Source organism: Scyliorhinus canicula, chromosome 12 (assembly GCF_902713615.1).
Source record: "Scyliorhinus canicula chromosome 12, sScyCan1.1, whole genome shotgun sequence".
Lineage (NCBI taxonomy): Eukaryota > Metazoa > Chordata > Chondrichthyes > Carcharhiniformes > Scyliorhinidae > Scyliorhinus > Scyliorhinus canicula.
This window is the reverse complement of record NC_052157.1, coordinates 44,790,218-44,815,546: the sequence shown is the minus strand read 5'-3', so window position 1 is coordinate 44,815,546 and position 25,329 is coordinate 44,790,218. Positions and strand designations below refer to the sequence as shown.

Below are 25,329 nucleotides of genomic sequence, written 5' to 3'. Positions count from 1 at the left end.
TTTGGTCCAATAAGACATTGGTTTTGAAAATCCTGGAACTTGCTCCCTAACAACACTGTGGGAGTACCTACACCACATGGAATACAGCGGTTCAAGACAATGGTTCACCATCACGTTCTCAAGGGTAATTAGAGATGGACAATAAATGCTGAATAAATGCTTGGAGTCAGCGGACAGGTCTATATGCAAGAACTCAGTGGCCAACCTGGACAAGTATGCCACTACTGTTGCAGACTTCATCAGTAAGTGCGTCAAAGACTGCGTGCCAAAGAAAGTATAGCACGTGTATTCCCCATCCGGAAACCATGGTTGAACAACCAGGGGATCTATTCCCTGCTGAAATCCACGTCTGAGGCGTTCAAGGCAGGTAACCCTGACCTATACAAGCAATCTAGGTATGACTTCCGCAAAGACATCAGGGACGCCAAGAGACAATACCAGACTAAGCTAGAGTCCCAGACTAACAATACGAATTCTGGTCGGTTGCGGCAAGGCTTAAACAATATAACAGGCTACAAAGCAAAGCAGAGTAGAATCTCTGGCAGACGAGCACCCCTCCCTGATAAACTCAATGCCTTCTATGCTTATTTCGAGCAGGAAGCCAACAAACCTTTGTCAACTGCCCCAACAGCCTCAGACACACCCATACCTACTGTCACAGCCTCCAAGGTTCAGATCGGCTTTCTTGAAAGTGAACCCTCGGAAAGCAACGGGTCCTGACGGAGTCCCTGGTCGTGTACTAAGATCCTTCACACGTCATCCTCTCCCTACTCCGTTCCGAGGTTCCTACCTGCTTCACGAAGACCGCTTTGGGAAGCATGGTACAGTAGTCCCCCGTTATACCGCGCTCCGCAATACCGCGGTTCGCGATGTACCGCGGGGGGGGCTTATGGACCCCAACTGTCAGTTGTGTCAATTTCAGCGGCCGGCTCACTTTGATCCGGAGAGGGAAGCTGCTCTCTCACTGAACCAATCAGCCGACCGCTGAAATTGACACTGCCGGCAGCTCTCTCCCTCCAATCCAACTTTTAAGTTTTAATGTTTCTGATTGGAGGGAGAGAGCAGCCGGCAGTGTCAATTTCAGCGGCCAGCTCACTTTGATCCAGAGAGGGAAGCTGCTCTCTCACTGAAGCAATCAGCCGGCCGCTGAAATTGACACTGCCGTCTGCTCTCTCCCTCCAATCAGTACCCCAGCAGCCACGGCCTGTACCCCAGCAGCCACAGCCTGTACCCCAGCAGCCACAGTACCCCAGCAGCCACAGTACCCCAGCAGCCACAGCCTGAAGCCCAGCAGCCACAGCCTGTACCCCAGGAACCACAGCCTGTACCCCAGCAGCCACAGTACCCCAGCAGCCACAGCCTGAAGCCCAGCAGCCACGGCCTGTACCCCAGCAGCCACAGTACCCCAGCAGCCACAGCCTGAAGCCCAGCAGCCACAGCCTGAAGCCCACCAGCCACAGCCTGTACCCCAGCAGCCACAGTACCCCAGCAGCCACAGTACCCCAGCAGCCACAGCCTGAAGCCCAGCAGCCACAGCCTGTACCCCAGGAGCCACAGCCTGTACCCCAGCAGCCACAGTACCCCAGCAGCCACAGCCTGAAGCCCAGCAGCCACGGCCTGTACCCCAGCAGCCACAGCCTGTACCCCAGCAGCCACAGCCTGAACCCCAGCAGCCACAGCCTGAACCCCAGCTACAGAGGGGAGGGGCGATGTGAGACCATGCTGGTCTTGCAGAGGCCCGTATGACCTCCTCCTGTGTTCTCTGCTCTCTCCCTCCAATCAGCCGGCAGTGTCAATTTCAGCGGCCGGCTCACTTTGATCCGGAGAGGGAAGCTGCTCTCTCACTGAAACAATCAGCCGGCCGCTGAAATTGACACTGCCGGCTGCTCTCTCCCTCCAATCAGAAACATTAAAACTTAAAAGTTGGATTGGAGGGAGAGAGCAGCCGGCAGTGTCAATTTCAGCAGCCGGCTGATTGTTTCAGTGAGAGAGCAGCTTCCCTCTCCGGATCAAAGTGAGCCGGCCGCTGAAATTGACACTGTTTTAATTAGATCCACGATGGGGGTTTTAAATTTATTTAAAAATCTATGCTAGCGCTTCCCATTGTGAGTCTACGGGAGTCTGACCTCTCCCCCCGCCCCCCGTAGACTCTCAATGGGAAGCGCTAGCATAGATTTTAAAATAAATTTAAAACCCCCATCGTGGATATCCGCGGCTCGGTTGCAACTCGGGTGGCTGTCTTGGACCCCAACACCCGCGTTATAAAGGGGGACTACTGTAGCACAGTGATTAGTACAGTTGCTTCACAGTTCCAGGGTCCTAGGTTCGATTCCTGGCTTGGTCACTGTCTGTCTGGAATCTGTGTTCCCTTCGCGTCTGCGTGGGTTTCCTCTGGGTGCTCCGGTTTCCTCCCAAAGTCCAAAGATGTGCAGGTTAGCTGGAATGGCCATGCTAAATTGCCCTTAGTGTCCAAAAAAAGGTTAGGTGGAGTTACGGGGATAGGGTAGAGGCGTGGGCTTAAGTGGGGCTCTCGTTCCAAGGGCCAGTGCAGACTGGATGGGCTGAATGGCCTCCTTTTGCACTAAGATTCTGTCATACCGGTGCCAAAGAATAGCCAGACTACATGCCTTAACAACTACCATCCGGTGGCACTGACATCTATCATTATGAAGTGCTTAGTCACCCTTCCAGATTGCCTTGGTCCACTGCAATTCGCCTCTTGCCTCAACTGGTCCACAGCAGATGCTATCTCCCTGGCCCTACACTCAGCCCTGGAGCATCTCGACAACAAGGACAACTACGTCAGACTCCTGTTCATTGACGACAGCTCTAACTACAGCTCTGCCTTCAACACCATAATCCCAGCCAAACTCAGATCCAAACTCCAAAACCTAGGACTCGGCTCCTCCCTCTGCAACTGGATCCTCGACTTCCTGATCTACAGACAACAATCAGTAAGGATAAACAATGACACCTCCTCCATGAGAGTCCTCAATACTGGGCCTTGCAAGGCTGCGTACTTAGCCCTCAACTATACTACTTATACACATGCGGTTGTGCTGCCAATTTGGGCTACAGCTCCACCTACAAGTGTGCAGATGACATGACCATAGTGGGTCGGATCTCAAAAAATGATGAGTCAGGGTACAGGAGGGAGACAGAGAATCTACTGGCATCGTGTAATGACAACAATCTCTCCCTCAATGTCAGCAAAACAAAGCATATGGTCATCGACTTCAGGAGGCAAAGTGTCGTACATGCCCCTGTCTGCATCGATGATGCCATGGTTGGGATAGTTGACAGTTTCAAATTCAGAGGTGGAAATATCACCAACAATCTGTCCTTCCACCCACATCGACGCTACAACCAAGAAAGCACAATAGCACCTATACCTCATCAGGAAATTCGGCATGTTCGTAATAATTCTTACCAATTTTTTATATATGCACCATAGAAAGCATCCTATCTGGTTGCATCACAGTTTGGTATGGCAACTGCTCAGCCCAAGATCGCAAAAAACTATAGTCGTGAACACAGCCCAGTCCATCACACAAACCGTCCTCTGATCCACTGATTCTGTCTACACTTCCCGCTGCCTTGGGAAAGCTAGCAGCATAATCAAAGACCCCTCTCCCATGTGAGTTATTCTGTCTTCCAACCTCTTCCACCAGGCAGAAGATATAAAAGTTTGAGAACACGCATGAACAGATTCAAAAAAGGCTTCTTCCCCGCTGTTACCAGATTTCCGAATAGCCCTCTTATGGACTGAACTGGTTAGTTTAGACCTATGATTCCCAAAATGTTTAACCACTCATTTCATATCTGTCGTAGACTAATTCATTGAGATGATCGTCTTGATTAGTCAGCAACTCCATTATTGTTGCATCTTACAACTATGGAAGGTAGAAGGTGAACTATTAGTGTAAGTTGCAAAGCCCCCAGTGGCTCAAACAAGAGAAAGTTGACTCATCGTTTATACATTGTTCATAATATAAAAACGATACAATGAAGTTGTGTAAATTAGCTGTTTGCGAGGTCTTCCTTGAATTAATTTGATTCGCAATACTTTTCCTTTGGTTAAAATTAGCTGCTGTCCTAATTTACATGTATCTTTTAAGAAGTCCATTAATGGTTGTGATCTGCAGCACATGGGTGGGACTAAAAGGGATAAAAAAATTAATTAAGCTGCAAACTATTTTAGCACAGAGCTACATCATGCTGTGCGATGTCTGTAATACATTCATAGTTCCAGATTAAATTCTTCTTTCTTCTATTTTAATGGCGGGGATGACCCTGAATTTTATACAGTACAATTTTCACCCCACACAAATAAAATTAAACTTGGTGCATTCTCCAACCGGCACTCCTCATTATTGGCTCACTAGAATTCCTCCGCTAGAGAGCTGTGGTGGCACATACACAATGTGGCCCAGGGAACACTGATGAATAAACGTAACATTTTCTTACTGGGAAAGGGGAGGGTGTTCCTGGAGTTAAGGATAGTTAGAGCTCTGGCTACATGTATCACGGCTGCTAATACAAGCAGGGAGAACCTTTCTGGAGCAAAGATTATGTGCTCCTGTGTCTTTTCCTGTGTACTTGAAATGTGATTATTTTTAGCCATTTATAATGGGGTGGCAGAGCGACTGTCAGGGTGACAGTTTATTTTGGTTGAATGTGAGGCAAAATCTTTTTCTCTTCAGTGGTTTGTTTTGGGAGAGAAGTGAATTGGGGAGAAATATGATTGGTGAATAACAACAATAAAGATTTACTGGTCTCAATATAGGTAGTAATTAAAAGACACAAAATTCTAAGATCTAAACAATAAAAGCAATATTGAAACTGTACATATTCATCTTCTGGTGCAATGATAATCAATACACCCCCATCCTGATCATAAGGGTGCACTGACATATTGTGAAGTGATTTTGGTTTCATATCAACACTAATCTTATGCAGGTTAAAGTGCAAATATCTGAAACTCCAGTGAATTTGGATCTTTATACTCAAACTTTTACGCATATAGTTATTTATAATCTGCTTCGATCCAGGTACCGCCTCACAGGGATATCTGAGCTGGTCTCTTTCCTACCAATGAGCTTGATGAAGGGCCTTGGTTGAGAAGTTGTTTGACCTGAACCTCTGAAAAGCAAGGTAAACCACACTTCTTCCATTGTTAGAAATGGAAAGAATTCAAAAAGAAAATTACCCAACAAATGTCTGCCACTACACATTTGTTCTACACTAAATCTGTGTTTTAGTTTACTCCGTTTTAAGTCAATCTGAAGTCAGCCATAAAAAGGACTATACATATGTTTTAGAGTCGGGGGTTTTGTTTTAACATCATTTTGGGCTGGGTTTGAGGTAGGGGCGTAATCCAATTGGCAGAATTTAGCAGTAGCCCCTCTCACTTCCTGGCCCTCATGGAAGCTGCCGATCTTTCCTCTGCCTGACTTTCCCTCTCTCCGACCATCCTGGGCACTGCCGACTTTCTCGCTCACCAACCCTCCTGCCCACCTTCCTGCTTGCCGCCCTTCTTCCTGCCCACCCTTGTGGTCACCACCAGCCTGTGACTTGCCTCTAAAACCCAAAGCTGCTCCCTCCTGCCTCCCGCCACTCATCTTGCTCACAGTGAGGTGTCAGTCAGGGAGGGGGAGAGTCAGGGAGTGGGAGAGGCAGCCGGTCCAAGGGAAGGGGAGTGGGAGAATGGACAAACTAGGGAGTGGAAGAAGCAGAGAGCCGGACAGTTGGAAAGCGAGAGAGGTGGCAAGCCAAAGAGTCAGGGAGGGGGAGAGACAGACAACCAGAGTGTTGGGGAACAAGAGAGGTGGGGAACTGGAGAAGCAGAGTGCCAGAGGGTTGGGGAGAGGGGCAAACCAGGGACTGGAAGAGGCAGAGATCCGGAGGGTTGGAAAGCGAGGAAGGCAGCAGGCCGGAGGCAAGTAGAAGGGGTCAGCATATTTATTTTATACTTCTAAATTTATTTTCAAGTAATTTAATTTATCAACATAGAAATTTTGCAAGAAAGTTTAATTTTTTTTCTGATGAGAAAGATCCTACAGAATGTAACTACAGCTTTCACATGAGTTATAATGGGAAAATGTAACTTGTTTAATGTTGCACTTTACAAATGTAACCAAAACATTAAACAAGGACTTCTGTATTCCTGCTTAAGAAATTTGTTTGCAATAATCAAAGCTTAAAATACTTCTCCCTCCATGCATTGATCTTCTAACTGGCTCCTCTCTTCCTCTTACTACCATTTATTATTGTCTATAGAAGACTTTTTAATTCCCTTTAATGTTAGATGTCATTCTCTTCTCATAATCTCTTTCTGCTTTTAATTTCCCCTTGGAATTTTCTATATTCAGCCTGGATCTCACTTGTATTATCAATCTGTCACAAATAGCCCTTTACATCTTACTCTTTCTCACTTCCTTTAGCCAGAGGGCTCTAGCTTTGCCTGACATGCTTTTTCCCCCTCATGGAAATATACCTTGATTGGACGCGAAGCATCTCTTTAAAGGCAGCCCATTGCTCCACTGCAGTTTTACCTTCTGAACTTTAAATCCAATTTACCAGGGACACACCCATTCATAACCCATTAAAATTGTCTTTCGAGTTTTGAGAAAGTATCAAATTCAAACATTATTGTCAAATATTTACATCTGGGTGTATTTTATGAATAAATACTCAGGGATAATTTATAGAGACACATCCTTAAGATCTTAGTCATTATGGTGCTCTGTGCTCATCATTAAAGGAACTGCACTAATGCTGTGATACTCTGATCATTCTCTAACCTTTCACGGAGGTCATCCAAGCAACGCTGCAGGTGGACCTCTCCAACAGTTACTAATACGTGCTCTCCTGTCTCCTGGACGAGCACTTCCACACATGGATCAGCCTGATTAAGCAGCTTCATTCCTCTCACCAGCTGTGGCATTTCACCTGTATGAGCAAATAAAACAAATCCAAAAATGAAGAAGGCAAAAAGTATAAACTATATTCGGAATCAATAGATCACTAACTTACACCATTTGTTTCTATACCAGGAATGTGACTTATGGCTCAACTAATGATCCTCACTAGTCTTTGTGGAGACTATCAGCAGGAACTGACTCCATCCAAAAGCTTACTGATTCCTCTAAGTGGAAATCCCCATTTTATGCAACTATCATTCTTTATCGGCACTAAGTCTTTAATTCAAAAGTAAAATGTAAATGTCGCCACTGTTCATGAGGACCATAGTCTACCCTTGGAGAGCAAGCTGACTGATGGTGATTTAACCTGAGGATCATCACACCTCGGGCCCTCATGACCTCAGTTGTCCGATTTTTCACTGGCTTATCAACCACAGTAGGCATCACCCACCTGCGACCCAGCTATATCATTACCCAAGATAAACTGTATTCCTGGACAAGATAGTTTCTCTCTTACTCCTACTACTACTTCACCACTCTTCACTGGACTTTCCAAACTCACCTTATATAATGGAACACTGCTCTTCTCACCCTTAATTCCACATATTACTACCTTTTCTGGCAATATTCCTCCCAAACTACATAACTCCTCATCTCTTACCATCAAAGATTGACTAGCTCCCATATCTCTTAAAATTGTGACTGCTTTATCTACTCCTCCTGAGTAAATGTTACCCACACAAGTAAATTCTTTAAAGAGATCTGGCACCTTCTTATCAATCACCTCTTGGTCCGGCTGTACAATCTTTTGCACCTCCTTCACTTCACTTGGGCTTTCCTTTACCACTGTAACAAATCCCACTGGCTTATACTGTTTTACCATATCAGCCTTCCCAGTGCTTTTCTTCAACCCCCAACACTGTGACTTTACATGGCCTAGTTAATTACAGTGAAAACATTTGAAATTTTTCCATTCTCTTCCACCCACCTGGATTTATTTTTTAATCTGAGGTACACTCTCCTTATTACCTCCTATCAGATCCCCTTTATCTTTACCACTTGAGTATTTCTCTTTTCTCCAATTTCTATCCCTCACAGGCTGAAACTGATGTTGGAAACCAAACTTTGATGTATGAACTAATTCATAATCATCTGCCATTTCTGCTGCTGATCTCGCAGTTTTAACCCTCTGCTATTCCACATGAGTTCTCACTATATCAGGAATTGAATTTTTAAACTCCTCCAAAAGTATAATTTCTCTGAGAGCTTCATACGTTTGTTCTATTTTCAAAGCCCTTATCCACCTATCAAAATTACTCTGTTTGATCCTTTCAAACTGCATGTATGTTTGCCCAGGTTCTTGCCTTAAATTTCTAAACCTTTGTAGACTTCAGGCACTAGTTCATATGCACCTAAGATGGATTTTTTCACCTCCTTATACGTCCCAGATACTTCCTCTGATAGTGATACAAACACTTCCCTACCCACCAGCTTTATTTGAATCAGTAATACCCACATGTCCTGTGGCCATTTCATTTGTTTAGCTATCTTCTCAAATGAAATGAAAAAGGCTTCTGCCGCCTTCTCATGAAACCTTGGCAATGCTTGGACATATTTAAATAAATCCCCACCAAGCCTTCGACTATGACACTCATGATCATTACCCTCATCACTTTCCTCAGACCGTACGTTTTTCTTTACATCCGCCAATTTCAACTGAATGTCCTGTTTCATGGCCATTTTCTGAAGTTCAAACTCTCTCACCTTTTCCCTTTCCTCGCTCTCTTTTTCCTCTCTATCTCTTTCTCTCTCTTTTTCTTTCTCCTCTCTATCTCTCTCTTTTTCCCTGATCTGTACCTCCCTTTCTCTTTCTTTTTGTTCTGCTCGGGCTATTCTTTCTTTTTTTCTTTCTTCCCTTTCCTTTTCTTTTCCCCTGATTTTTATTTCCCTTTCTCTCTCTTTTCACTCATTTCGTATTCAAGCTGCTTTAATTCCTTTTCATGTTCAAGTTGCTTGATTTGTAACTGAATGTTTGCTATTTCCAATGGGTCAGACTGTAGCTCAGGCAATTTTAAATGCTCAGCTACCGCCGTAAGTACCACTTCTTTTCATATTCTGTCAGGTAATATTAACTGCAATGTTTTTGCCAAATCTAAAAGCTTCTTTTAGTCTCTGTTCATAAGGTATTGCGTGTGACCTTGTCCACCCCCAAAAACTTCTGAGCCTCTGAAAGAGCCATTATCCACAACACACTCTCTACTTAAACTGGAATACCACATCTGAAAAGCAAACACAAATATGCTCACCCCTCACTGTTCACTAAGCAAACCCAATCACAAAAGATTGACTTTTATCCCATGAACCCCCCAATTTGTTATGGGCCAGGTTTTAGAGAACCCCAAAGTGTACCATGGAGTTTACCTGACCTACAACTTTTAATAGATTTCGGGCCTACTTTCCAGGTGTCATGCAACAGAGACCGTAAGTATTTTTAAACAAAACATTGTTTATTCTATGAATTCAGTTAACATTTTATAAACACAGTGAACATTTTATCAACCACCAACACAACTACCCCCCACAGATACAGTACTCTATATGTAACCCTTAATAACTTTCTTAACAACATCCATAAGCCAAACACCCTTTTTAACAAAGCAGTAGGTATACATTCTTTACACAAGACAGTTATCAAGTGATCTGAACACCTTTTAACATAGCGAGAGACCAAAATGAACCTTCCTTGTCTGAATTGAGCACTCAATTGCCTAAAATGAAAGTAAAACCACAAACAACTTCCAGCTCAAAATGAAAGTGAAATCCACAGACACAATCCAGCTCCACCCACACAAATGACATCACTGCAGATATTTGATAAACACTCATTTCTTAAAGGTACACTCCCATGACAGTGCATAACTCACTTCCTGACTCCCCAATCTGTCCACCATCTACAAGGCACAAGTCAGGAGTGTGATGGAATATTCACCACTTGCCTGGATGCGTGTAGCATCAAGACGCTTGACACCACCGTCCACGAAAAAGCAGCTGGATTGACTTTCCCTGCTAAAACTTACTCTTTGCTATTCAGTCTTCCTGTCTCGTTGGCTGGTTGGGACATGTGTACATAAGTGATTTCTTACAATTGCTAAATGGCCAATTCTGATTTTGTTGTCTTCTATTTTTTCTGTTTTTTATCCAATTTTAAAAAACTTATTTAAATGATTTGTTCTCTTTGCACTTGATTCACTTCTTTTCTTCCTAAATTTTCCTTTCCATCATCCTTCATCCCATGTTCCTTCAGGTTTCCATTGCAGAATCAATAATTAACAATGCACCTTCACCAGCCTTAAAAGAGGTCCCTAATAAGTGAAATCATATCATTTAGTAAATTACAATTGTTCCAACTTAGCTAGCCAGCTCTGAATTTGTGTCCATGCTGGACAATTCACCAATCTGTTCTCAACCGAAGTACACAATGATTCTCTCTTGCATTCTAAAACATAGGGGCTGGTTTAGCTCACAGGGGCTGGTTTAGCTCACAAGGCTAAATCGCTGGCTTATAAAGCAGACCAAGCAGGCCAGCAGCACGGTTCGATTCCCGTACCAGCCTCCCCGGACAGGCGCCGGAATGTGGCGACTAGGGGCTTTTCACAGTAACTTCATCGAAGCCTACTCGTGACAATAAGCGATTTTCATTTTTTCATTTCACATATAACAGCTTTCACCAATAAAGTTCCGCAAACAGCTTACAACATTGTTCATTCTGTAGACCACAAAAACGGATAAGGCATGTTTCCCAAGTTTTTGTATGCAATAAAAAGTGACCAAAATTCCCTGGTTTGGCCTCAGTTAGAATAATGGGTCCAGTTTTAGTCTCCTCACATGGTGGGAGATATGGCTTTAGAACGGGTGCACTGGAAGGTCACTCGGCTAATTTCTAGTTTGAAGTGTCTTAGGTTTCAAGATCGGCGAAAAGATCAGAGTTTTAACTTTAAAAAAGCACAGACTTAGCAGCGATCTCATTGAGGTTTATAAGATGATGAAGGGAATAGATTGTGCTGAAATGACAGTTTGGTCCAATTAAATAATTTGGGGAATACCAGGTTCAGAATTTTAAATTGCATCCAGCCAAATTGAATTCGGTATCAGGAGGAGGTTTTTTCCCCAGAGAATAGCTAATGTCTGGATTCGGTCGCTGGCTTTGTGCAGTGGATGCCACTTTTGCTGCATTTCTGCAAGTGAGATGTGGACTTGTTTCTGGTACAAGCAGAGATCACCTCCTCCAAAAAGAATGACATTATCCCAACCAGAACAATCTTCTATTTTTGGTTGCTGGGGTTGGAAGGGAAGGGTTGGGGGTCCAAAGACGAATTTCCCAGGTTCCCCACCCTCAAATTGGCTGGGGTTTTTAAACTTGTTTTTTTGCCTTCCCTACATTACTTGACTTTAGGATGGAGTGGTGAATATGTGACATAAAGTATCACAATTCTGAGAGACAGGCTGGGTGGAACAGTGGATCTTTTCCCGTTTGTCACTGTTCTTATGCAATAATTAGGTCAAGGATTCTGATCCCCATATTGGTATTGGATTTGGGTGGATAAAGACCACACGAAAGTTTAAACAGAAAAGGTTGAAAGATGAGGCAATGATCCAGGTGAATCAATTCCTTTTCATGGGTGCTGTATCTGGAGACGGAGTGTTGAACAGATTCTGTAATCAAGCAGGCACTGGGCACTTTTGTTGTGACTTGTCCCACTGGAATTTTATAGAGACACTCCACATACTGATCAGAGCAACATCTTGAACGCTGGGCTATTCTGAAGCTGTGCCTTGATATATAGAACTTCTAAAATAAAATGCCACATAAACTTCCACTTTGAAGGAAACCTGTTAAACAGATTAGAAGCTAAAAATAGATACTTGGGAATGACTTCCAAATGGTAATTCACTCGAGGGAGCAGTTTACATCATTAACCATACCAACAAAGCTCAAGCAGTTTGTAAAATTCACCAGGAACCTTTGATAGTTTCAGAACTCTCCCAGGTTTGATAAAAAATGTAAATGGCTAATTTTGTTACCATTTTTAAAAACCTCCCACCCTGCCAGTTGTCAGCTTGCTATGTTACGGCATAAAACTAAGGGCATTTACTGTTAGTGACACCTGACCAAAAGAATGGACACATTGAAATGCAGGCATGGCACCCATACCTGTTGCAAATTCCTGATCAAATAAGACCACGCTTGTGCAATTTTGCTCAGGTGATATAACTACAAGACTCTAATTCTTTATTTAAAAGGGACTATTTCATAACAGATTAAAATAAAAACACATGAAGTGCTAAAATATGCACTTTCACAATGGCTTATCCAGTTAGCCAGTGAATAACTGACCACAACTGTCCCAAATTTGATTTCTGACCAGCGTTTTGGGGTGAAAATAGGGTCCACTGCAATTAGCCACATTCCTTTTTGGTTAGGGAGGGAAAAACCAACCAGTCTGATGGCTAATCATAGATTTCAGATACACTCTGGAAAATGATAGTATTGAACACTGCTGCGATGGCCCTTTGGGATTGAATGTTATGTCTGTGCTCGCAACCAAATATTCCCATGCATAATACCCACTCTGGCAAGATAATCTCCTATGAATGATGCCTATTTGGCAACCAGTAACTGTGGAATTTAACCAGCAATTCCTGCAGGAGGAATGGACAGTTGAAAATAAAATAAGGAATATATTACGTTTTATAGTAAAGGACAGAATTATAAGGAAGACAGAAATACAACTCAGCTCAGCTGGGATGACTAAATTGCTCCAGCTTTCTTTTCCGTTCATAGTAAAACCTAAATTGCTTTGTGTGCTGTCACTTGAAAACCCATTTTTAGCTGTCCCTCACTTTTTGTGGCGAATAAATGCTTTATACACTGTTCAGCACATTTCATCAGCCAAATTCAGATGGTTATCTGCTGCACTTCGCCGTCGGTTAATGAAAGATGCTATCTTCTGTCTATGGGCTCTACATTACTTTACATTATCATAGAGAAAGTAGCTCTATCGTATTCCTCAATGCCCATTCCCAAGATACCCAAGCAAGCTTGTTCTGAACACACAGTTAATGCAAGGGGAACCAAGTATCCTTGAAATGTTTATGCAAATATTGTGTTATAGAGCCGCAGAGACACAACTGCACAGGAGGTCATTCAGCCCATCAAGCCTATGTTGTTTCTCTGGAGGGCAATCCAATGAGTCCCTTCAATTTGCTCTATTCCCCTAGCCCTCCAAGTATACTTCCCTCAAATGACTATCCAATTTCCTTTTAAAGTAATTGATTCTCTCCCCTCTGCTACCATGGTGGATGGCAGGTTCCATGATACTGTCACTTGCTGCTAAAAATCTTCCTTCATATCTCCCCGTATCTCTTGCCCAAAGCCTTAAACCTGTGTTCCATAGTTCTTGTACAATCAGCGAACAGGAACAGCTTTGATTCCTCTATCTTATCTAAACCTATAATTTATGGGTCGCACCATAACAACAACTTGCACTTATGTAGCATTTTTAATGTAGCAAAACTCCCAAGGTGCTTCATAGGAGTGCTAAAGCAAAATTTGACAGTCACGGGAAAGATATTGGGACAGGCTACCAAAAGCTTGGTCACAGAGTGAGGCTTTAAGGACAGTCTTGAAGGAAGAAAGAGAGGTTGTGAGGCAGGCAGGTTTTGAGAGGGAATTCAGAGCTTAGGGCCCAGGCAGCTGAAGGCATGGCTGACATAGTGAAGCGAAGAAAATTTGGGTTGCTCAAGAGACCAGAGTTGGAGGAGTGCAGAAGTCTTGGGAGGGTTGTAAGACGAGGTGGTTACAGGAATACGTGGGTGGCACAGTTGGTAACACTGTTGCTTCACTGCTCCAGGGTCCCAGGTTCAATTCCCAACTAAAGTCACTGTCTGTGTGGAGTCTCCACGTTCTCCCCGTGTCTGCATGGGTTTCTTTCGGTGCTCCGTGGAGCTTCCTCCCACAAGTCCTGAAAGACGTGCTGTTGGGTGAATTGGACATTGTGAATTTTCCCTGTGTACCCTGTGGCGACTAGGGGCTTTTCACAGTAACTTCATTGCAGTGTTAATGTATGCCTACTTGCGACAATAAATATTATTATTATTAGGAATAGCAAGAGGTGAGACCATGGAGGGATTTGGAAACAATTATCAGAATTTTTAAATTGAGCCGTTGCTGGCCCAGGAGTCAATGAAAGTCAGCGTGACTCTTGGAGAAGGATCTGGTGAGTGTTACAGTAAGACCACTAACTCCAGCAGTATTTTATTAAACAATATATTTTAACTAGTACCACTAGCAAATGTCATTGCTATCTGCATTTGTTATAATACATAATGTCACTGACATACTTGGATGTTTGGGCTCCACGGCCACCCGTACTATAGGCGTTGCCTCGAAGTTCAAAGGTGTAAAAGGTGGACATACAGGGGAAGTCGACAACGTAGCAGATTTTAGGACGTAGTCTTCTAAGCCTCCAATACCTAGTTGGAAAATAAAATAAACATGTCAAAGAGGAAAAGTTGTACAAACCAATTAAAATCAAATATTCCGATTATTGTGATACAACTTTATTTGCACTGCACTGATTGAAATCACCTCAGTATAGATTACAGAAGTATACTGGTTGGGCAGGGAACCTGAATAAGTGGTTTCACCCCAGCAGATAAGAAGAGTGAGAAATGTTACGAGTTGAAAGCAGATGATTACAATTTTATGATTTTGAAGCTGTATGATGAATGATTCCTCACACACCATCGAGTTAAAACAAAGTTGCAAATGGATCTTTTAAAAGCAGTTTAAAACCTTTAAATAGCCCTAAGTGAGAGTGCCTTCATTCTTCAAATGAAACTAAACATTACGTCTTAAGATGTAGCAGATCCAGCAGAGGACAGCAAAGCGGAGCTGCTGATTGGCTGTAGCGGGGAAAATTTGCATCAGTGCATTGCGGTCACTGTATCTAGAAGGTGGTTTGTGGAGGAGTTGTTGTCAAGTGACTTGTAGTGTCCCCCACCCTTCCACCTCCTCTAACCTAAGGGGTAGAGTGAATAACAAGTAAGCTCTTTCTTTTTCTTGTTTTATCTAGAGGGGATGGCAGGGAAGGCAGTGCAATGTTCCTCCTGCGGAATGTTTGAGGTGAGGGACGCTGTCAGTGTCCCTGCTGATTTCACCTGTGGGAAGTGCACCCATTCCAGCTCCTCAGAAACCACGTTAGGGAACTGGAGCTGGATGAACTTCGGATCATTCGGGAGGCAGAGGGGGTCATAGATAGTAGCTTCAGGGATGTAGTTACTCCGAAGAATCAAGATAGATAGGTGACGGTGTGAGGGGCTGGGAGGAAGCAGTCAGTGCAGGGATCCTCTGTGGTCGTTCCCCTCAGTAACAAGTATACCGCTTTGGATACTGTTGAGGGGGACGGCCTACCAGGGGTAAGCCATGGTGAACGGATCTCCAGCACTGAGTCTGTCCCTGTGGCTCAGAAGGAAAGGAAGGAGAGCAGGAGAGCAATAGTTATTGGGGACTCGATAGTTAGAGGGACAGATAGACGGTTCTGTGGCAACGGAAGAGCCTCACGGATGGTATGTTGCCTCCTAGGTGCCAGGGCCCGTGACGTCTTGGACCGTGTTTTCAGAATTCTTAAGGGGGAGGGCGAACAGTTACAAGTCGTGGTACACATCGGTACCAATGACATAGGTAAGAGAAGGGACAGGGATTTGAAACTGGAATTTAAGGAGCTAGGGTGGAAGCTGAGAGCCAGGACAAACCATGTTGTCATCTCTGGTTTGTTGCCGGTGTCACGTGCGAGCGAGGTGGGGAACAGGGAGAGAGTGCAGATAAACACGTGGCTGCAGGGATGATGTAGGAGGGAGGGTTTCAGTTACATGGATAATTGGAGCACATTCTGGGGAAGGTGGGACCTATACAGACAGGACGGTTTGCACCTGAACCAAAGGGGCACCAATATCCTGGGAGGGAAATTTGCTACGGCTCTTCGGGGGGGGGGGGGGGGGTTAAACGAATTTGTTAGGGGGATGTGAAAATGAGCTGTAGTCCAGAAGCCAGTGTTGAGAGTAGTGAGGTACTGAGGAGGGTATCAAGGTCGCAGGAATGTACCGGTAGACAGAAAGGTGGGTTGAAGTGTGTCTACTTCAATGTAAGGAGCATCCGGAATAAGGTGGGTGAACCTGGAGCGTGGATTCGTACTTGGGACTACGATGTTGTGGCCATTACGGAGACATGGTTAGAACAGGGACAGGAATGGTTGTTGGACGCTCCGGGGTATAGATGTTTCAGTAAGAGTAGGGAAGGTGGAAAAAGAGGCTGAGGAGTAGCATTGTTAATCAAGGATAGTTTAACGGCTGCAGAAAGGCAGTTCGAAGGGGATCTGCCTACTGAGGAAATATGGGCCGAAGTTAGAAATAGGAAAGGAGCGGTCACGTTGTTAGGAGTTTTCTATAGGCCCCCAAATAGTAATAGAGATGTGGAGGAAGAAATTGCAAAACAGATTATGGATAGGTGTGGAGGTCTCAGGGTAGTTGTCATGGGTGACTTTAACTTTTCAAATATTGATTGGAACCTCTATAGGTCGAACTGGTCGGATGGGGCAGTTTTTGTACAGTGTGTGCAGGAGGGTTTCCTAACACAATATGTGGATACGCCGACAAGAGGAGGGGCCACACTGGATTTGGTACTGGGTAATGAATCGGATCAAGTGTTAGATTTGTTTGTGGGAGAGCACTTTGGAGATAGTGACCACAATTCTGTGTCTTTCACTATTACAATGGAGAAGGATAGGGCCACATGGCAGGGCAAGATTTATAATCGGGGGAGGGGTAATTATTATGCTATTAGGCAAGAATTAGGGAGCATAAGATGGGAACAGAAACTGTCAGGGAAAGGCACAAATGAAAAGGGGAGCTTGTTCAAGGAAAAAATACTGCGTGTCCTTGATAGGTATGTCCCTGTCAGGCAGGGAGGAAATGGCCGTGTGAGGGAACCATGGTTCACAAAAAAGGTTGAATGTCTTGTCAAGAGGAAAAAGGAAGCTTATGTAAGGATGAGAAAACAAGGTTCAGTTGGGTCGCTTGAGGGTTACAAGGTAGCAAGGAATGAGCTAAAAAAAGGGCTGAGGAGAGCTAGGAGGGGGCATGAGAAGTCCTTGGCGGGTCGGATCAAGGAAAACCCCAAGGCTTTTTACTCTATGTGAGAAATAAAAGAATGACCAGGGTGAGATTAGGGCCGGTGAAGGACAGTAGTTGGAACTTGTGCATGGAGTCAGAAGAAATAGGAGGCGTGAATGAATACTTTTCTTCAGTGTTCACCAAGGAGAGGGGCCATGTTTTTAAGGATGAGAATGTGATACAGGTGGGTAGCTTGGAGGAGGTAGATGTTCTGAGGAAGGATGTATTAGCAATTTTGAAAAACCTTAGGGTTGACAAGTCCCCTGGGCCAGATGGGATATATCCTAGGATTATTTGAGAGGCAAGGGATGAGATTGCAGAGCCTTTGGCTTTGATCTTTGGGTCCTGAAGGATAGGATTTATGACCATTTGGAAAGATGCAGCTTAATCCGGGATAGTCAACACGGATTCGTGAAGGTTAAGTCGTGCCTCACAAATTTGATTGAATTCTTTGAGGAGGTAACTAAGTGTGTAGATGAAGGTCGAGCAGTTGATGTCGTATATATGGATTTTAGTAAGGCGTTTGATAAGTTTCCCCATGGTCGGCTTATGAAGAAAGTAAGGAGGTGTGGGATCGAGGGAAATTTGGCCAATTGGATAAGTAACTGGCTATCACATAGAAGACAGAGGGTGGTAGTGGATGGAAAATTTTCAGACTGGAGGCCAGTTACCAGCGGTGTACCACAGGGATCAGTGCTGGGTCCTCTGCTATTGGTGATTTTTATCAATGACTTGGAGGAGGGGGCTGAAGGGTGGGTCAGTACATTTGCTGAATACACCAAGATTGGTGGAGTAGTGGATGAGGTGGAGGGCTGTTGTAGGCTGCAAAGAGACATTGATAGGATGCAGAGCTTGTCTGAAAAATGGCAGATGGAGTTTAACCCTGATAAGTGTGAGGTGATTTATTTTGGTAGGACAAATTGAATGCGGATTACAGGGTCAACGGCAGGGTTCTGAGGAATGTGGAGGAACAGAGAGATCTTGGGGTTCATGTCCACAGATCTTTGAAGGTTGCCAATCAAGTGGATAGAACCGTGAAGAAGGCCTATAGTGTATTAGCGTTTATTAACAGGGGGCTTGAGTTTAAGAGCTGCGGGGTTCTGCTGCAACTGTAGGTGACCCTGGTGAGACCACATTTGGAGTATTGTGTGCAGTTGTGATCACCTCACTATAGGAAGGATGTGGAAGCATTGGAAAGGGTGCAAAGGAGATTTACCAGGATGCTGCCTGGTTTTCAGGATAGGTCTTATGAGGAAAGGTTGAGGGAGCTGGGGCTTTTCTCTTTGGAGCGGAGGAGGATGAGAGGTGACTTAATAGAGGTTTATAAGATGATGAGAGGGATAGATAGAGTGGACGTTCAGAGGCTATTTCCTCGGGTGGATGTAGCTGTTACAAGGGGGCATAACTATAAGGTTCGGGGTGGGAGATATAGGAGGGATGTCCGAGGTAGGTTCTTTACTCAGAGTGGTTAGGGTGTGGAATGGACTGCCTACTGTGATAGTGGAGTCGGACACTTTAGGAACGTTCAAGCGGTTATTGGAGAGGCACATGGAGCACACCAGAATGACAGGGAGTGGGATAGCTTGATCTTGATTTCGGACAATGCTTGGCACAACATCGAGGGCCGAAAGGCCAGTTCTATGCTGTACTGTTCTATGTTCTATGTGAGACTACTCTGTAATAAAAGCATCAGCCAATATTTTTACAGGCACGAAGTACATCCTTTTCTCGGCAGGATTTAAAGCAGAACTTCCACAGTCATGCAGAAAATTTACATTTTCAATCTAAAAGCAGCAACACCGTGCCAATTTCAGAACTCAACTTTGGGCTTCAACAAACTTATTTTAAAAAATGTGTAAAGATTGCACATTCCATCTCAGCAGCATATGAATCTTCACACAATGTTACTCCCTAAACTGATGGATTACATCTCTTCCCAAGTGTTTACTTCAATGTAACCTGTGCATAAAGGGGATGTCTAACTACAAAGTCAAAAAAGGTTATACATATCTGGATAAATATAATTTGAAAATAAATGTGTGCGGGTAGCAGGGGAGTAAAGTAAAATAATGACAGCCGTTTCATTATTGGATTGGTAATGGTGATTTGGAAAGCCAGAGTGGAAGTGTTGCATGCCAGGCCGAGAGTGGAGACTCCCAACTTGCAGACACATGGACCCTGCCAGGAAAGATGGTTGGAATTGTTCAGGGTGGTGTTGGTGGTGGGATGGGGAGACATTGGATGGAACACATTGATGGAAGAACCAGGCCTGCTTCAATAACTGGAAGTGACTGTACTCCATGAGTGTTCCCAGCAATTTTGTTGTTACATATTTGCCAGAAAGAAGCTTGCTGAGGGATAAAGCATGGACTGTATCTAGAGCAAAGACAAAAGCAGGCAGCCTAAGGCAGAGACTAAAGGGAGGCAGAAATCCAACACACGGAAAACGTGAAAATGAACAGAGTAAGGAAGAGAATTCAAGTTCCTGCCACAACCCGGAAAACAGGCAGAAGTGTGCAGCAGAGATTCCTGAATACCAGAAAGCTTGAAGTGCCAGTATAAGCAGCCTGACTGCACCTGAACAGGCTAAGTTCAGAGCATAGTTGAGGGTGGTAGAGAGCCCTGACTTGATACTGGGAAGGACCAAACTCCTAAGAGCAACACATAAAAGGCAAGGAGCTACAGGGGTAAGAGACTGCAACTGAGACAGCCATGACTTGTTTGTATTATGAAGTACTGGCAACAAAAGCAGTCACCATGTTGAATGGGACCAGTCTGAGTACTTGGATATAAAAAGTGAGTTAGAAAAAAGGTTGATACTGAGAGGCCAGATGGTAACTTATAAAGTGCAAAGATAGATAATATACTGTGAAATAAATTGACTGGACAAAGAGCTCAAACTCTAACTTGGAATAAAATGACTTGAATGTCTTTTTGGGTTACCTGTACACACCGTAATCAGTCAACATGATCTCACTTTGACAAGTAGTTACTTAAGGATAATAAGGTTAGACAGGTGACTGCATCACCGTGACAACCCAACCAACAGGTTATCAAGGTGGAATAAAAGTAGGTATGCAGCTTTGGAATAAAACACAAAAACCCGCAGTTTGTAAAGAACCAAATTGACTGCAAATCCTCTGGACCTTGCAGCCTCACTCGGGGATTCAAGCTATTTTTCAATTATAATCTTAATTTAATGATAAGAAAGAGGACTGTACAAAATTATTCAGAGCAGCGTGTCTCTACATTTATATTATTAACCTTTAGATCACTGAAATAGTGGGAGAAATTCCGTACCAACAAGGCCAATTAATATTTTTCTGGTTTCTAACCCGCGCTGTGATATTTAAAATACCAACATTCTAGCTACTCAAATATCACAAGTAATATATTGTGCAATACTGGCCATTCTCAAACCAAAATGTACTATTAAAGCAACATTTAAACTGTACAAGTTAAAAAACATACACACTAGAATTACATTAGTCTCTATTTCTCCAGATCCATTCTTTATAATACTCTAATATTTTAAATCTACTTTTTCAAACATTTTACCTTTAAAAAAAGACCAAAAACCGTTAACCAGATCTTAAATTGAAGGTCATTTGACAAAGAGTCATCCAGACTTGAAATATTAGCTCCCATTTCTTTCCATAGATGCTATCAGACCGGAGATTGTCCAGTATTTTCTGTTGTCTTAAATTGAAGTATTGCCCTAGTTATGTCACAGATGGCACCAGATCAACATTTTATGTTTTTTCACACATCAAAATCAGAAAGGGATCCAATGAGTACAATTAAATATGAATGGGCCAAATGTTGCATTTCTGTGCCATAAATCCCACCAACAGGGAGTTACTGGATTGTTAATCTCAATGGCACTCAGGAAGAGTTTGGGCCCAGAGCTACCCAAATCGGTAGGTGCTATTCGAGCAACATACTGCCCCCAAAGAACTGATGTAAGACGGCTCTCCAAATACTGCTCAATGGGTTTGTAATGTCACATATATTTACTCCTGAAAATAGCAACAGTCTTCTTTTAAAGGTCATTCAAATAAGAAATTATTTGTTGTAAACAACATAGGTAACAACAGTCAATTGCAAACAAAATTTGAAACACACTACTATGAATGCGTAAATAGGGGCTGGTTTAGCACACTGGGCTAAATCGCTGGCTTTTAAAGCAGACCAAGGCAGGCCAGCAGCACGGTTCAATTCCCGTACCAGACTCCCCGAACAGGCGCCGGAACGTGGCGACTAGGGGCTTTTCACAGTAACTTCAGATGAAGCCTACTTGTGACAATAAGCGATTTTCATTTTTTCATTTCATATCATAGCCTGTTGCCTCCAGGAAGAGGTCTGCTGTGATGTTCACTTTGGCAAGGTTGTAAAATTATGTACACTAACCAGTTAGATACTGAAATATACTATCAAATCAGAGAACGCAATCCGACCACAATGCGGCGCCCGCAAAGCAGTTCATTGCGGCACAGCATGGCCGATTAAAGCCGGGAGACCCCACTCCCGGGGTCTACCTGGTTTTCCACGCATTGCAATGTAAATCCCGCTCACAATGGGCAGGATCACATTTTGGCAAATATGCATAATAGTGCAAGGCACTCTAATGTGCAGATTCCCGAGGTACCTGAGGCTTTGGGATTCAACCCCTTTGTCTCAAAGACTTCAGGTGAGCGCCGGTCAGCATTGGTCCCCACAATCGTGGACCTGACGAAACGGGACATGGGGATCTCCAGGGTCTCGGAGGCCCCTTCCTGCATGTCCGTTGATGGTGCGCTGGCACTACCAAGCTGTCATTTTTTGCATGAGCATGATCGGGCTTGGGTTACCTGATGTGGGTGTGGGTGGGGCAGGGATCCTCCCATAGTGTGTACGGGGGGGGGGGGGGGGGGGGGGGGGGGGGGGGAGGAGTCAGAGATCGTTTTGGGGGCCTCGGAGATCGGGACACCCTTTAAAAAGTGTCCTGATCTCTCGCTACAATGGCGAGTGGAGCTCCCCACTGTACAAAACGGGGCTATGTGCGGCTTTGGCCGCACATTCCCATTCAGGCTCCTTATTCAATGCAAGTCGTGTTGAATAGCCATGTGTTTCCCGGCACTGCGAGCACCGGGAAACACGAGGCTAAACTCGCTCACTGGGGATTTTGATCTATTTTGGGAGAATCGCGCCTATTGTGTATGGGATGAGAAAAGGCCATCCACTCTATAAAATCGGCACAAATTCTATGGAATGAAATGCAGTAATGAGAATCTACATTTCCCCATCCTCAGTCCATTTAACCTGACAAAAAACTGGGAACAACAACTGACATTTGTCGATATAATAACAGTCACTGCAACTCCAAGTAGTCCACTGTTTCTGAAGCACTTTGCGATACTGGAGTTCCAGGAAAAAGGTACTGTATGAATGTCTTTTCGTCACAAATGCAAACAAAAAAATATCCAGTATACCTGGCAACAACCACAACTCCACTTTTCTGTTTGTCCAGTTGCTGTGCAGTGGCTGGTTTAGCTCAGTGTGCTAGACAGCTGGTTTGTAATGCAGAACAAGGCCAGCAGCGCGGGTTCAATTCGTGTACCAGCTGACCCCAACAGGCGCCAAAATCTAGCGACTAAGAGCTTTTCACAGTAACGTCATACTTGTGACAATAAAAGGTTATTATTATTATATTAGGAAGGGATGCTTAATTTGTACAAAGTTTTGTCAAGACCCTGTCTGCAATACTTTGTTTAGTTATGGACCCTGAACATCAGGAAAGATATATTGACCATGAAGGGAGTAAAGTGCAGGTTTAGCAGATTGATACCATGGCTTCAAATTGTGAGGGTGGGTTGCTCAAACTGTTTCCTCAGGTGAGCAATATAAATTAAGACTTAATCTTAAAATTAGAGGTAGGCCATTTAGGAGTGAAATCAGGAAGTTTTTTCATATAAAGGGTAGTGGGAACTTGGATTTCCCTGCCACATAGTGATTGTTGGGCTAATGAAAAATTTTCAAGACCAAGGGCGGGATTCTCCAGCCTCCCAGTGGTCCGATTCTCTGCGGTGGGATTCTCTACACATACTACTACAGTGCAGAAGAGGCCCTTCGGCCCATCGAGTTTGCACTGGCAAGGGCAGCATGGTGACGCAGTGATAGCACTGCTGCCTCATGGCGCCGAGGTACCAGGTTTGACCCCGGCTCTGGGTCACTGTCCGTGTGCAGTTGCACATTTTCCCTGTGTTTGCGTGGGTTTCACCCCCAGAACCCAAAGATGTGCAAGGTAGGTGGATTGGCCTCGCTAAATTGCCCCTTAATTGGAAAATATTAATTGGACACTCTAAATTTAAAAAAAAGAGTTTGCACCGGCATATGAAATGCCCTGACCTGCCCACCTAATCCCACTTGTCAGCACTTGGCCCATAGCCTTGAACGTTATGATGTGCCAAGTGTGCATCCAGATACTTTTTAAAGGACGTGAGGCAACTCGCCTCTACCACCCTCCCAGGCAGTGCCCTTCAACTAAGGGAACCCTGATAATCTTGCACACCTCAATCAAGGGGATTAATGGGTGTTTGTCTGGTTGGCAATCAGTAGCTAGTGGTGTCCCTCAGGGATCCGTGTTGGGCCCACAATTGTTCACAATTTACATAGATGATTTGGAGTTGGGGACCAAGGGCAATGTGTCCAAGTTTGCAGATGACACTAAGATGAGTGGTAAAGCGAAAAGTGCAGAGGATACAGGAAGTCTGCAGAGGGATTTGGATAGGTTAAGTGAATGGGCTAGGGTCTGGCAGATGGAATACAATGTTGACAAATGTGAGGTTATCCATTTTGGTAGGAATAACAGCAAACGGGATTATTATTTAAACGATAAAATATTAAAGCATGCCGCTGTGCAGAGAGACTTGGGTGTGCTAGTGCATGAGTCACAGAAGGTTGGTTTACAGGTGCAACAGGTGATTAAGAAGGCAAATGGAATTTTGTCCTTCATTGCTAGAGGGATGGAGTTTAAGACTAGGGAGGTTATGTTGCAATTGTATAAGGTGTTAGTGAGGCCACACCTGGAGTATTGTGTTCAGTTTTGGTTTCCTTACTTGAGAAAGGACGTACTGGCACTGGAGGGTGTGCAGAGGAGATTCACTAGGTTAATCCCAGAGCTGAAGGGGTTGGATTATGAGGAGAGGTTGAGTAGACTGGGACTGTACTCATTGGAATTTAGAAGGATGAGGGGGGATCTTATAGAAACATTTAAAATTATGAAGGGAATAGATAGGATAGATGCGGGCAGGTTGTTTCCACTGGCGGGTGAAAGCAGAACTAGGGGACATAGCCTCAAAATAAGGGGAAGTAGATTTAGGACTGAGTTTAGGAGGAACTTCTTCACCCAAAGGGTTGTGAATCTATGGAATTCCTTGCCCAGTGAAGCAGTTGAGGCTCCTTCATTACATGTTTTTAAGGTAAAGATAGATAGTTTTTTGAAGAATAAAGGGATTAAGGGTTATGGTGTTCGGGCCGGAAAGTGGAGCTGAGTCCACAAAAGATCAGCCATGATCTCATTGAATGGCGGAGCAGGCTCGAGGGGCCAGATGGCCTACTCCTGCTCCTAGTTCTTATGTTCTAAGTCACCCTCTCAGTCTTCTCCGCTCCAGAGAAAACAACCCAATCCTATCCAACCTCTCTTTATAACTTACATGTTCCATCCCAGGCAACATTCTGGTGAATCTTCTCTGCACCCCCTCTGGTGCAGTAACATCCTTCCTATAATGTGGCAACCAGAATTGCACATAGTACTCCAACTGTAGCCTCACCAAAGTTCTATTCAGCTCCATCATGACCTACCTACTTTTGTAATCTATGCCCTGATTGTCCCATATACCTTTTTCACCACCCTATTAACCTGTCCTTCAGACTTCAGAGATCAATGGACAAACACGCCAAGGTTCCTTTGTTCTTCTGAACTTCCCAGTGTCAGATCTTGCATAGCATACTTCCTTGTTAAATTACTCCTTCCTAAGTGCATCACCTCACACTTTTCAGGGTTAAATTCCATCTGCCATTTGACCATTCCGTCTATATCTTCCTGTAACCCAAGGCACTCAACCTCACTGTTAACCACCCAACCAAACTTTGTGTCATCCGCGGTTACTGATACCATCCCCCACATAGTCATCTA

General features: G+C 44.1%; 1 protein-coding gene across 1 annotated transcript in view; it reads right to left on the bottom strand.

Moving 5' to 3' along the window:
* efl1 (elongation factor like GTPase 1) overlaps positions 1–25,329 on the bottom strand; it is a 405,088-nt gene that overhangs the window by 82,983 nt on the left and 296,776 nt on the right. Inside the window, exons 16-17 of the mRNA XM_038813286.1 lie at positions 14,325–14,456; positions 6,804–6,951 (exon numbers count right to left, since the gene is read on the bottom strand). Of these exons, the coding sequence (XP_038669214.1) occupies positions 6,804–6,951; positions 14,325–14,456 (280 nt within the window). The remainder of the gene's footprint in view (positions 1–6,803; positions 6,952–14,324; positions 14,457–25,329) is intronic.